The 13,666-nt window shown below is 41.3% G+C and overlaps 1 protein-coding gene across 1 annotated transcript in view; it reads right to left on the bottom strand.

Moving 5' to 3' along the window:
* Positions 1–13,666, bottom strand: part of AP1S2 (adaptor related protein complex 1 subunit sigma 2) — a 668,868-nt gene that overhangs the window by 343,957 nt on the left and 311,245 nt on the right. The window contains exon 3 of the mRNA XM_044073069.1: positions 6,125–6,233. Coding sequence (XP_043929004.1) covers positions 6,125–6,233 — 109 coding nt within the window. The remainder of the gene's footprint in view (positions 1–6,124; positions 6,234–13,666) is intronic.

Raw genomic sequence — 13,666 nt, 5'->3', positions numbered from 1 at the left:
AATTGTCTTCAAAAGCATTATTATGCACACTTAGTCAAATTACAAATGTTTATATCAAGTTGCAAGAATATTTTAACGAATGACTGAAGGTACGAGTAAGTGCTAAAGGAGTTAAGCGTCTGAAATGCGCAGAAAGAAAAACCTCAAAATTTTCCAGGCTGGAATGGGTAGTTACGAAAAATGTTGCATGACAAAATGTTGCTGGTACTGAAATCTATAAGGGCAAGGAAACAAGACTGGTTTGTCAGGCCAAATGGCTTACATTTTTCTAAAACATTATTGTTAAATATTCACATACAGCATTAAAGTCTATAAAAATCCTGTTTGGTAATTGTAATAAGACATCACAATTTTTGCAAGTAAATACTACACCGAGTACAGTCAGTACATGGGCTATGGTATGCAGTTAAAATAAATTATGCAGGTCCCTTTACAAAAAGGGAGGGTACAAATAGCTACTAGTACTACAACTTTAACAGTATAGGCAACAGTAAAAGTTTTATAAAAATAATCAAATCAAAGAGCAAATGTGTGCGTCACGTCTAGGTAACAGCCAAAGGGCAAGCCATACATTCAATTCTCACAGCATAAAGCAAATAAACAATACTGCAGTAAAATTATGTATACTACAGGGGTAAGGGCATACTTTCAATTTTACACTAACTGTATAAACAGTACTGCAAAAGGTATGTAATTAGCAGGCTTCAGTTTAATAATCATCATCATCTTCTTTCGGCTGTTCCCGTTAGGGGTTGCCACAGCAGATCACCTGTTTCCATTTCTTCCTGTCCTCTGCATCTTGCTCTGTCACACCAACCACCTGCATGTCCTCTCTCACCACATCTATAAACCTTATCTTAGGCCTTCCTCTTTTCCTGTTACCTGGTAGCTTCATCCTTAGCATCTTTTTCCCAATATACTTAGCATCCCTCCTCAGCACATGTCCAAACAAACGTAATCATGCCTCTCTGGCTTTGTCTCCAAACCTTCCAACCTGGGCTGACCCTCTAATATACTTATTCCTAATCCTGTCCACCCTCGTCACACCCAGTGCAAATCTTAACATCTTTAATTCTGCCACATCCAGCTCAAACTCCTGCCTTTTTGTCAATGCCACTGTCTCCAACCCATATAACATTGCTGGTCTCACTACCCTCTTGTAGACCTTCCCTTTCACTCTTACAGGTACTCGTCTGTCACAAATCACTCCTGACACTCTTCTCCACCCACTCCATCCCGCCTGTACTCTCTTCCTCACTCACCGTTACTCTGAACCATTAACCCCAAGTATTTCAAATCATCCACCTTCGCCACCTCTACTCCTTGCATCCTGACCATTCCTCTATCCTCCCTCTCATTCACACACATATATTCTGTCTTATTCCTGCTGACCTTCATTCCTCTTCTCTCTAGAGCATATCTCCATCTCTCCAGGGTCTCCTCCACCTGCTCCCTACTCTCACTACAGATCACAATGTCATCTGCAAACATCATAGTCCACGGGGACTCCTGTCTGATCTCGTCTGTCAACCTGTCCATCACCATTGCAAATAAGAAAGGTCTCAGAGCTGATCCTTGATGTAACCGCACCTCCACCTTAAAAGCATCCCATCACTGCCACCGCAGACCTCACTGCTGTCACACTACCCTCGTACATATCCTGTACCACCCTTACATACTTCTCTGACACTCCTGACTTCCTCATACAATACCACAACTCCTCTCTAGGCACCCTGTCATATACTTTCTCTAAGTCTACAAAAACACAATGCAACTCCTCCTGACATTCTCTGTACTTTTCCATCAACACTCTCAGAGCACACATCACATCTGTAGTGCTCTTTCCTGGCATGAAACCATACTGTTGATCACTAATCATCACATCCCTTCTTAACCTTGCTTCCACTACTCTTTCCCACAACTTCATGCTGTGACTGATCAATTTTTTTTTTTTTATTTAACATTTGTTGACCGGGAAAGTCCGACTAGGTTCCACAGATCCTGTTTTCAGCAGAAGCCCGGGGAGAAATGCTCCAGAAGCATGTCTTTAGAATTTAATCCCTCTGTAGTTACTACAGCTCTGCACATCACCCTTATTCTTAAAAATCGGTACCAAAACACTTTTTCTCCATTCCTCAGGCATCCTCTCACTTTCCAAGATTTCATTAAACAATCTGGTTAAAAACTCCACTGCCATTTCACCTAAACACCTCATGCTTCCACAGGTATGTCATCTGGGCCAACAGCCTTTCCATTCTTCATTCTCTTCATAGCTATCCTTACTTCCTCCTTGCTAATCTACTGCACTTCATGATTCACTAACCCTACATCATCCAACCTTCTCTTCCTATCATTCTCTTCATTCATCAACCCGTCAAAGTACTCTTTCCATCTGCTCAACACACTCTCCTTGCTTGTATGTTTCCCTCATTATCCTTTATCACCTTTACCTGCTGCACATCTTTCCTAGCTCGGTCCCTCTGTCTAGCCAATCGGTACAGGTCCTTTTTCTCCCTCCCTAGTGTCCAACCTTTCATACAACTCTTCATATGCCTTAGCAGGCTTCAGTTTAATGCTAGGTTTAAAAACTAGACTTGAGTGTACATTACAGCTATGTATTACAAATGCAAAAACAATATGTACAAGCAAGTATATTCTGCACAATATATAGTAAATGGTTTATCTATGTAAATAGACAATTTTGCATTCAAGTGTTATATGTATAGTAACAAGTCAAAGCCTGACATTTGTGACGTGTTCTTTTTTCAAAAAAACAAGACTGCAATGCCTTTGCAATAAAATCCTCAAGCATTGTCAATAAATTACTGTATAGGACATCACTGTATATAATCATATTCAGATTCATCCAGTTCTAATAGTAATGGTTGTCATCATTGTGTTGACAACATTAAACTGTGTTAACTTGCTGTATTAAAAGGAAATCTAAAGGTTTTGTTTCCCGATGTGTTTCTAGTTAATAGCAATATAACTTGACTATAGACAGTTTTGTATTTAAAATAAAACAGAGGGAATATATACAGTGATAGATAGGTTTAAATATGTATAAATGCATGTGCACATCTATTTGCTAGTTAGATGTATATACACATCTGTTGCTATAATATATGTAAAAATAATATAGTTAGTTAAATACATGTATTTCTGTTTGGTAGCACACATATATTCTGGTACAGCTTGAGATGAGCTGAATGTTCAGTGTCTGGAACATTTTTCAAGGACTATAGATAAAAATGCAGCTGCGAGACAAGGCAGCATTCAACACAGACATCTCCATTTCATTTGCATCATTCTGAACATCAAAACAGAGGGAATTACAATACTTCACAAACAAAACTTAGTAAAAAAAATGCTACACAAAATAGAACACAAGACAATTTCAGTTGTAAAAAGCATACAGCATGTACATTTAAAAAATAACATTTAACACAAATATAACAGCATGGTTAGCTAAACAAGGTCAGGCATACATAAAAGTAGAGAAACAATCAAAGACTGACAAACATTTCAATAAACAGCCATATTTCTATTAATTGCTGTACATTACCCCCTGAAAACGTAACAGCTCTGACAAGGGAAGACATCATGCAAAAATGTCACAGTGTGTAGACAATAACAAAAAAACAAGAATAAACCCAACAGAGGAAAAAGGGGTATGATTTCTACCAATACTCTGTTTATTTGTATAAACAACACAGTAATACAAAAAAAAGGACCATGGGTTAAAATACTTACCATTCTGGGTAATAAACCAGTACTTCATGCAGATCAAATGGTAAAACCACCATCCACTTGTGCCATGATAGGACAACAATACCAAAAGACAATACTGTACTTCAATATTACATTTCCAAGTTTTAAAGATACCAAATGCAGATTTAAAAGAGCTTGGTATAAAAACTAGTAAAACAATACATCTCACAGATTATACATTTACAAGCACAAGGAAATCCTACTATTTATTAAGTCATTATAAGTATCTTTGATAGACAGATTACAATTTAGTATAAATGGAAAATATTGCCTTCAAATTTCAAAATGTCTGTTAAAGTGGCACCACAGTTTGCATGTGTGGTTTCAAATAACCCAGTGTTAATAGTAAAAGACAAAAACAGAAGCTGACACTGCCCATAATTGGTGGGACATATTCAGAGGATGGTCAACATCTGGGACCAAATTGCTAAATTGGTTAATACATCCTGTGTTAATAGTTTTAAAGGTCATAATAATATTAGCAGCTTACAATAGTTTATATGCTGCAGGTTACAAAGAGTTGCAATAACTCAACAAGTTATGATTGTAAATATGAGCAATGTGGTAAATGCAGTAAATAGCAATGCTAATGAAACAAATGCAGTCTTTTCTTTAAGTGAAGTTTAGTCCGTTCCTCAAACAAATAAAAAAACAAAAACAGGGAACTGAAAGAATACTTTGTTCTATATAGTATATACTGTCTTTTCAAACTGTTGCTAGCATGATTATTAGCTTGAATAAAAAGCTGCAAAAATAGTATGAAATCTAGAGGGTTAATCTAGAATAATATAAATGCTGAAAAATAGAAAGTAGTAAATGTGCTGGTATAGCATAGTTAAGATTTTGGCATCCATGTGAAGGAGTATGTTATTGAGAAACAAAGTCTGTAAAAATAAATATGTAGATAGCAGCTGCAAGGACATCCATGAAGTAAAGAAATGTAACATCAAGTTTCAGATAGTGCTGGAACACCGCGTTTCAGATAATGTAAGACTGAGTTTCCATGGATCATCAAACTACAAAGGACAAGGGAACAAAGGAAAACTGTTCTACAAAGAAAAAAACTGTATTACATCAGACTGAGAAAAATACCAGACCTTCTGGTATAAATGTAACTATGCATAAACAGACTGGGAATTTGCTATAGAGAGCTGACAGCATATGTGATGCATGTTTGTAGAACCAAAAGTCAAATGTAACAGAAATGTTGCACTAACTACAGCAGTTTACTTTAGCAGTTTGGCTCCGTGTATTTATTGCACTTAGTACAATCCAGTATCTAAAAGTAGCTGTTCATACTAAGAGTTAATATACTGTGATGTGCTTGCATGCAAATGTAAATAAGAAGAAGTAACCAACAGGAAGGCAGCACAGAATTTTTCAACTTCGGTTCTGAAACTCGAAAACGAAAATTTCAGGAGTCGGCCGACTGGCACTTGCGAACTACTTCTGCTTTGGGCACCGCACAGCAAGAAAGACTGATGTAATGGCATCGGCTGCATGTTTTATATCCCTGACACCCTGACATCATAGAAGAAGGGAGAGCAACCGACGCAGGACCCAAGACTTTGTTAATCAGGCCGACTGAGGGCTACTGCAAGCAGATAACCCAAATGTGATGACTGCAACAGTGAAACACGAAGAAGATCCGAGATCTGGACAGGAGAGAAAGTGAGGTGCACTGTGGGAGCGAGTGTAGAAGCAGAAGCTTTGGGAAGTCTGAAGATGTTAGATCTGTGCAGCTTTTCTGGTTACCAGTCCTTCTGCCTAGACTGATGAGAGTATGTAAGATACTCTAGTTTCAATGAGACAGTCACCTGGACTTTTAAAACAGTGTAATGTAGATGGAAAGCACAGGTGCATATCTACAAGAACAAAACATCATATTTTAGAAGCTTTATTATGTTGTAAAACACTGTTCATTTCAAATAATTAAAAAGATGTCCCACAATCATTCTGGTTACTTGGATTCAAAATTACTTTCCAGTAAAAATGTGATTGCTATAACAGTTACAGCAAACATACAAGATAAAAAATGTACTTTTAAGGACCAAAAGTGATAGCTCTTTCCTTTACTATGCCCACTTATCTTTATCAGCCTGTCTGTTGACCAAAACATCAATTCACCTTCTTCAAATACTTGTTTCAAAAAGTACCCCTAAAATATCTAATCAGAAAATTCCTAAACTTCTACTGGCTTAGAAATTTCTTTCAAGCAGCACACATTTTTAGAACACAAGTCAGGTTAAGTGATACAGTTTTAGTTAGTAATTTTATGAATATAACAAATTTGATGCATACTTCCCAGCAGTCTATTGAATGTTCATGTAATAAGTGCAATAAAGTAACTTACACTGCCAAAGTACTTGTCTAGCAACTCCACGTATCGGTGGATTATTTCAAGAGTTATGAGCTCATTGTCCTGGTCTTCGATGGCACAACAGAAATACAGACTGGCATACCTAACAAAAGAAAAAGGTTTTAAAAAGCCCACCTCAGTTGATATAGTTTAAGCAAATATTTCAAAACCAACATCATGCCGCTTACGAAACTATCAATTAAAATTCAACTACATAAGGCAGATGTTACTTAAGTTATAACCTTCACCTGGCAGTATCACATAATGATTAAAGAACAGGAAAGTTTACCTTAATCATACATAAATTAGATTCTTATAAATTCTGCTTGACCACACAGGCAGTTACTTAAGCCCAGTATTTCCACACCACTCCTGAAAAATGCTCATGTCTGTACAGTTTAAAAATATTACACAGATATCACAGTCTACTAACAAGAATAAAAAAAGAAAAAAATCAACAGCTCCAAGAGGTGTTCGCCTTAACAACATGAATCACTAACCGATTTAAATTTGTTTACTGGAGTACAACACTGATCAAACAATATCAAATTTCAGTCTTGGCCTGGGTTACATCATAACGTACTAAATAGTATACAATATGCCAACAGTGACTTACATTTATGAGCAAGCACACAAAATTTGACAAATTATATATGGGAGAGCTAGCAAACCAAATAGATGTACAGTTACAAAAGTGGAACAGAAAAGGGAGAATAGAGAGTTAAAGCAGGAGGAGGAGTAGAAGAGGCCGCGATATCGGCAGTAGTAGCCAGGTTATTAACGCTAATAGAAATCAGTAAGATGAAAGAGCGGGGCTAGATTAGGCATAGTTGGGTTTTCCACTGAGCCAAATACGATTTTCTAGCAGCAGGTCTCTTAGCATCCTTTAATAGCTGGGCTTGAAGCAGTAAAGTACAGTTTTGTACCTACCATAAATGTAGATGTCCGATAGATATGCAACTGCAGTCATAACATATGGGTTGTCCTGCCTCAGGCAGCCCTCGGTAGGCCGGATTCCAAAGTCTGGGTCCGACGTCGGCTGATGTCGCATTTCTCTCCGACGTCAGAGCGGCTGGAGTATATAAGCATCAGCCAACGCCATTTTCTTCAGTGTTTCTTGCCCCAGATGCCAGGTGTCCTCCAAGGAAGGCTGTAATCAAATTGGAAGACAAAAACAGGATTCCAGACAAATAAGTAAGCAATAAACAGATACACCATAACAGATATCCCCAGCTAAGTGAAACAGGGATAGGAGTGGACCCAAGGCATAGAGGGGTATGGAGGGAGGGAAAATCCGACTGCAGTTGCATATCTATCGGACATCTACATTTATGGTAGGTACAAAACTGTACTATGTCCTTCAAGAATGCAACTGCAGTCATAACATATGGGTTGAATACCATAGCTTAGCTGGGGGAGGAGGAATGCTCTAGGAAAGAGATGGTGTGGCAATCAAACCCTGCAAGACTGCCGAAGCAAAGCCTGCTCTGGATCTGGAGTATAAAGGGAGATTGTAGTGTTTGGAGAATGTATGCACGGAGCTCCATGTAGCAGCTTCTAGAATGTCTTTTGTAGGCACCCCTCTTAAGAATGCTGTAGAGGTGGCTGTAGCTCTGGTGGAGTGAGGTCTGACATTTGCTGGAACATTCTTCCCATGGAAGGAATAACAAAATCTGATGCAATGTCCAATCCATTTTGAAATAGTCTGTTTGGAAATTGCTTTTCCTTGTACTCCAGGGCGTAAGCTACAAAAGCTGATCAGACTTCCTACTGGTCTTGGTTCTGTCCAGGTAGTAGCAAAGTTGTCTGTGAATGTCCAAGGTATGCAACAGTCTTTCCCCTTTGCTCTCAGGATTGGGGAAGAAAGTAGGCAGGTGAATAGCTTGATTTAAAGAAACCCTAGATACCACCTTTGGCATAAAAGTAGGGTTGGTTCTTAAGGAGACCCTGTCTCTGTGAAAGATTATGAACGGTGGTATTGCCATTAGGGCCTGTAGTTCCGAAACCCTTCTTGCTGAGGTAATTGCCAACAGGAAAGCTGTCTTCCATGAGAGAAATTGTAAGTCCACTGAAGCTGCTGGCTCAAAGGGAGGTAGAGTCAGTTTTTCTAGGACAAAGTTGAGGTCCCAATCTGGCACTGGAGCCTTTCTTGGTGGCTTAATGTTCTTGATTCCCCTGAGGAATTGCCTTAACAAAGGATGTGAAAACACAGGCGGATCAGTGTTATATCTAGCTGAAATAGCTGAAGCATGTATCTTTATGGAAGAATATGAGAGTCCATTCTGTAGCATATCCGCCAAATATTCCAGGATGAGTGGGATGTTCAATAATGATGCATCATGTCCCTTGCTGGTACTCCAAATGCTGAATCTCTTCCATTTTGCTAAGTAAACCTTTCTGGTGGATGGTCTTCAAGCTTCTGTTAATATCCGCTGAACTTCCTTGGAGAGAGATAGATTGAGGTTATTCATGGGATCTCCCAGGCTGTTAGCTGCAGCGTCTGAAGGTTTGGATGCACTGTTTTGAAGTTGTGTTGAGTCAAAAGTAGGGGCCATTGGGGAAGAGCCCACTTTTTGTTGTGACATATGCTCCGTAGTAGTTGATACCAGTGTTGTCTTGGCCAGTCTGGAGCTATTAGGATCCCCTTGGGCCTCTCTGCTTTGATCTTTAGTAATACTGTGGTCATCAGTGGCAGAGGTGGGAATGCATAGATTTTTAGGAAGTTCCAGTTGAATGAAAGAGCATCTATTTTCCAAGCTTGTGGATGATATGTCCTTGAACAGAATTTTTGTAGATGATGGTTGAGGTGGGAGGCAAAAAGGTCTACTTCTGGCCTGCCCCATGTCGAGGTGAGTTGTGTGAAGATTTTCGGATGTAACCTCCACTCGTGTGGATCTATGAAATTCCTGCTTAGGCTGTCCGCCAGCACATTGTCTTTGCCTGGAACAAACTGGGATTGCAACTGCATGTTTAGGCTCAGTGATTTTTCCCAAAGATTCATTGTCAGTCTGCAAAGGGGGTAAGAATGAGTGCCCCCTTGCTTGTTTATGTACCACATCACAGTGGTGTTGTCTGTCCGTATCAGTAGATGGCCTTGCTGAAGTTGTTGTCGAAAGGCCTCGATGGCATGCATTACTGCCAGCATTTCCTTTTGGTTTATATGCAGATGTGTTTCCTTTGGAGACCTTTGTCCTTGTATACATCTGCCCTCCATGTGCGCCCCACATCCAAGGTCTGAGGCGTCTGTGGTCATGGTCTGTGTTATCTGAGGTTTTTTGAATGACATACCTGTGTTTGCCTGGCTTACCGAGGCCCACCATAGGGATTCCTTTTGTAGGCATGGAATGAGCGGTATGGTTGTCTCTAGGTTGTTGCTGTGCTGAGACCATAGGCTTTTTAGGTACCATTGAAGCTTTCTCATGTGTAGTCTTGCTAATGGAACCAGGAGAATGCAGGATGCCATGTAACCCAGGGCCTGTAGGAATCTCCTTGCAGTCATCTGGGTGAGTTTTGCCAAACCTTTGAAATAATGAGTTAACTTCTCTTGCTTGTCTTCTGTCAGGTAAGCCATTTGAGAGGCTGTGTCTAGATTGGCTCCTAAGAAGGTTATTTGCTGGGATGGCTGAAGTCTTGACTTTTGGAAGTTGACTGTGTATCCCAGAGCCTGTAGCAATTGTATGACATAGTTCAAGTTTTTTGTCAAAATCAATTTGTCGTCCGCTTGTATGAGGCAGTCGTCCAGGTACGGGTAAATTTGGATCCCCTGGAGCCTGCAATGAGCAATTACTGAAGCCAGGCATTTTGTGAATACTCTGGGCGCAGTAGATAAGCCAAAAGGCAATGCTGAGAATTGATAATGCTCTGGCCCTGCAAGAAATCTGAGGTATCTTCTGCAGCGGTGTCTGATAGGGACATGCAGGTATGCCTCCTTGAGGTCCAGAGTAATCAGCCAAGACCCCTTGCCCAGCATGGGAAGAAGTTGCTGTAGAGTCAGCATTTTGAACTTTGGTAATATGAGAAAAGTGTTTAATGCGGACAAATCCAGTATTGGTCTCCACTGAGTTTCTTTTCTTGGAACAAGGAACAGTCTTGAGTAAAACCCCTGGCCTTGTTCTTGTTGTGGAACTCTTTCTATTGCTTTGATCTGAGCAAGCAGAGAAATTTGCTTGATAGCCTCTGCCCTCTGGTTTTGTGGTAGGTTTGGCATGCCTTGTTTTCTTGGTAAGGTATGAAAGTGGAACCTGTAACCTTGGTGTATAATGTCCAAAATCCATTTGTCCTTTGTCAATCTGTGCCAATTGTCTGAAAACAGAGATAATTTTCCGCCCAAGGGTGCTTCTATTTGCTCCTTGGTCAGCGGAAGTAGAGGAAAGTCATTGAGATTGTCCCTGTGGGGCAGGGGAGACCCCTGAATCACTTCTTTGGTTTGCTGGTTGCCATTGTCGTCCCCTGTAAGAACCTCTGTATTGTCCTCTTCCTCGGCCACGCCTGTTTTACCCCTTTGAAATCTTTCAGGATTAGGAAAGGACCAGTTTTTAGAAGGCCAATTCCTGCTGAATCTGGGTGGCTGAACCTGGAGGAAATCTTTGACCGTCTGAACTGATTTTGCTTTTTCCTCGATGGACTTTAACACATCTTTAGCATTAGCACCAAAAAGCTTGTTCTTTTCCAAGGGTGCATCAAGGAGTTTTGCCTTATGATCTGGTAGAGGTTGTTCTTTTAACCATGCATGTCTACGAATGACCGCCCCTGTCATAGCTGCCCTACATGAAGCTTCCAATGCATCATATCCACACTGCAGAAAGTGATTGCTGACTTGCTGAGAATTATGTACAGCTTCCTGCAAAGACTTCCTGTCTAAAGGTTCAGGAGAGGCCAATGTTTTCTGTAAATCATCTAACAGGTAATCCTGATATTGAAACATATGAAAGAGGCAATTCAGAGCTCTCATAGATAAAGTAGTGGAGGTGTAGACCTTTTTCCCCCATCTCTCTAATGACCTAGCTTCCCTGTTGGAAGGCAAAGGATTTTTGGAGGTGGATGCTGACACCCCTTTAGGTCCCTGAGAAATAGTTTCTAAATCAACAGCATGGGCCCTAAAGAAATGAGAATGTGTTTCTGGGACCCTATAATATCTGTCTGGCTTGGCTGGAGCAGGAGGAAGAGTATCCGGGGTAACACTGGAATCAGAGTATAGGTCATCCAAAACATCAAGCACAGGAGGTATAGCCAGGGGCCTGTGTTGGGGCTTTTTAAGGAAGGTTCGAAGGCGCTTTCTGGAATCAGAATATTCCTGGCCTTGCCACTTAAAATGTTCCCTCATGGTATGCAGAACTTCCCCAAAAGAAATATCCTCAGGAGGGAGGCCGAGGGGATGGAATCCTCTGCATCCGAGTCCTCATAGGTCTGGAAGAGCTCTTCCTGGCCATCGGAGTGAACAGAGTCCACAGAATCTTCATCTGAAGGGATAGGGTCAGAGGGTTCAACCCGGGGCCTCTTATCAGAAGGAGGCTGGGATCCTCTCTCAGGATGGGCCTGTGAACCTCTAATCATGGAAATTAAGTCTGCGGCCATAGTCATGATTTGTGTTTCAGGAGTAGGCTGAGGTAAGGCTTTAGCAGTAAGGTGCTTGGTCTTGCTGGCTGCCTTAGCACGTGTGTAGGCCTTAATAGACATGGCCATAGGAGGCCTAGCAGCTCCACGTGCAGGAGTGACCTTATCTACAGCAATGGTCTCGGGCATTTCCTCGGTTTCAGTATCCGGAGGAAAATCTATAACTGGCATTGGTGTGGCCTCCGGTATCTGAGGTATCCGTAATGCGGTGTCTTCGGTTCGAAGCGGTGAAATAACCGTCTCAGGGGGAACCGGAGCACTCGTGGTAGGTTTTGGCGTGGAGTCGGTGGAAGACGCGGGCCGAGGATGTCGGTCCCGGTCTTTTCATTTCTTAGGAGTCTGCGATGTCGGAAGTTCCGATGGCATTGTATAAGCAAATTTATCGCCGAAAAAGTCTTCAGCGAACTCCGCCCGGCGCCTGAGAGTGCGCTTATTGAAGCAAACACAGGCGACACAGGCCGAGACGTCGTGGTCTGGGCCAAGGCAAGGAAGACAGTAAGAGTGGAAATCCTTATGAGGTATTTGTTTACCACAAGACAGACAATTGTTAACTTTTTCAGTAATTTCTGACATCGGCTGAGGCAAGAAAAGGTCCCCAACGGGGTACTTAGCTTTTTTGATGACTTCGGATTCGAAGAATACGGGAGCTGACCGACCGGCACTTGCAAACTGCTTCTGCTTCGGGCACCGCGCGGCAAGAAAGACTGAAGAAAATGGCGTCGGCTGATGCTTATATACTCCAGCCGCTCTGACGTCGGAGAGAAATGCGACATCAGCCGACGTCGGACCCAGACTTTGGAATCCGGCCGACCGAGGGCTGCCTGAGGCAGGACAACCCATATGTTATGACTGCAGTTGCATTCTTGAAGGACATCGGTGTGGTAAGCTGAATCAGAGTTTGGGATGATTTAATCAGGTGATCAGATCAGTGGGAGGTAATGGCACTATGCAGTTGGAGATATCCATTTAGGTGACATGTCCTTTAGATGGACAGTTGCATTCAAACAGCTTTATTTATGCATTGTTTGAAGTGCAGCCTGAACAAGGAGTAGTTTGTGTGATCAGTTAAATCAGGAGGAAGTGACTGCCATAGTTTTGGGGCCAAAACAGAAACAATGGCTAGCAGAGTACTGTCTAGAGAAGGGAAGGACTGGCTCTGGCTTGGATTCTAAGGTTATAGAGGTTAAAATGGCAGTAAATTGTTCATAAGAGGAGAGGGGAGGTCTAGTTTGAGAATTTTGAAGCGTAAGGACCCAGAAACATCTGTCTTGGCCTGTACTGAACCCACTTAGCCTATGACAGGGTAAGGCAGTGGTGTTCATTCCATGGTAAGTTAGATACGAATCAACATATTTCACTGAGATGGTCTGTGAGATGACAGTGTTTATGACAAATACAGATGCAAACAAGGACAGACCATGCTCAAGTTGGCAAGGAGGATGCCTTTTCCTACAGCAGCTCTTGCTGAATGTGAGAGGAACTGAACTATTTTGTTGGCCCAGAACAGTAGACTGTTGATCTCCACTCTCAACATTATGTGTTCATGAAAATTTAGTTACTGACCTAACCAAATCATTAAATATTTAAATGAGGTGGTGGTTTCAGTGGGATTGCTATCACAGTCAAGCATACAAAAGGCTTGGAGTATCTAGGTAATCTTTTGTGGGTACCAAATAACATGAACTTTTTTTTTTTTTTTTTGTCAATGAGCAGTAGCTTCTTGGAGTTTAGCCAGTGCTGTAGTGGGAAAAGGAACATCTGAAAGTGAGTTTCAACTATACAATGGGAGGGATTAGACCTATAGATGGCTGTATCATATGCATTAAGAAAGAAGGGTAAATGAGGCAGGTCTAGTGAAAGTTTGTCAATGAAGAGTGGGAACATAAAAGGTGCTAGAACTGAGCCTTGTGGAACTTCCAGAAT

Source organism: Protopterus annectens, chromosome 5.part1 (assembly GCF_019279795.1).
Source record: "Protopterus annectens isolate FY-2018-M chromosome 5.part1, PAN1.0, whole genome shotgun sequence".
NCBI classification, from domain to species: Eukaryota; Metazoa; Chordata; order Ceratodontiformes; family Protopteridae; genus Protopterus; species Protopterus annectens.
Note: the sequence above shows the minus strand (reverse complement) of the source record. Positions and strands in the feature narration are given on the sequence as shown.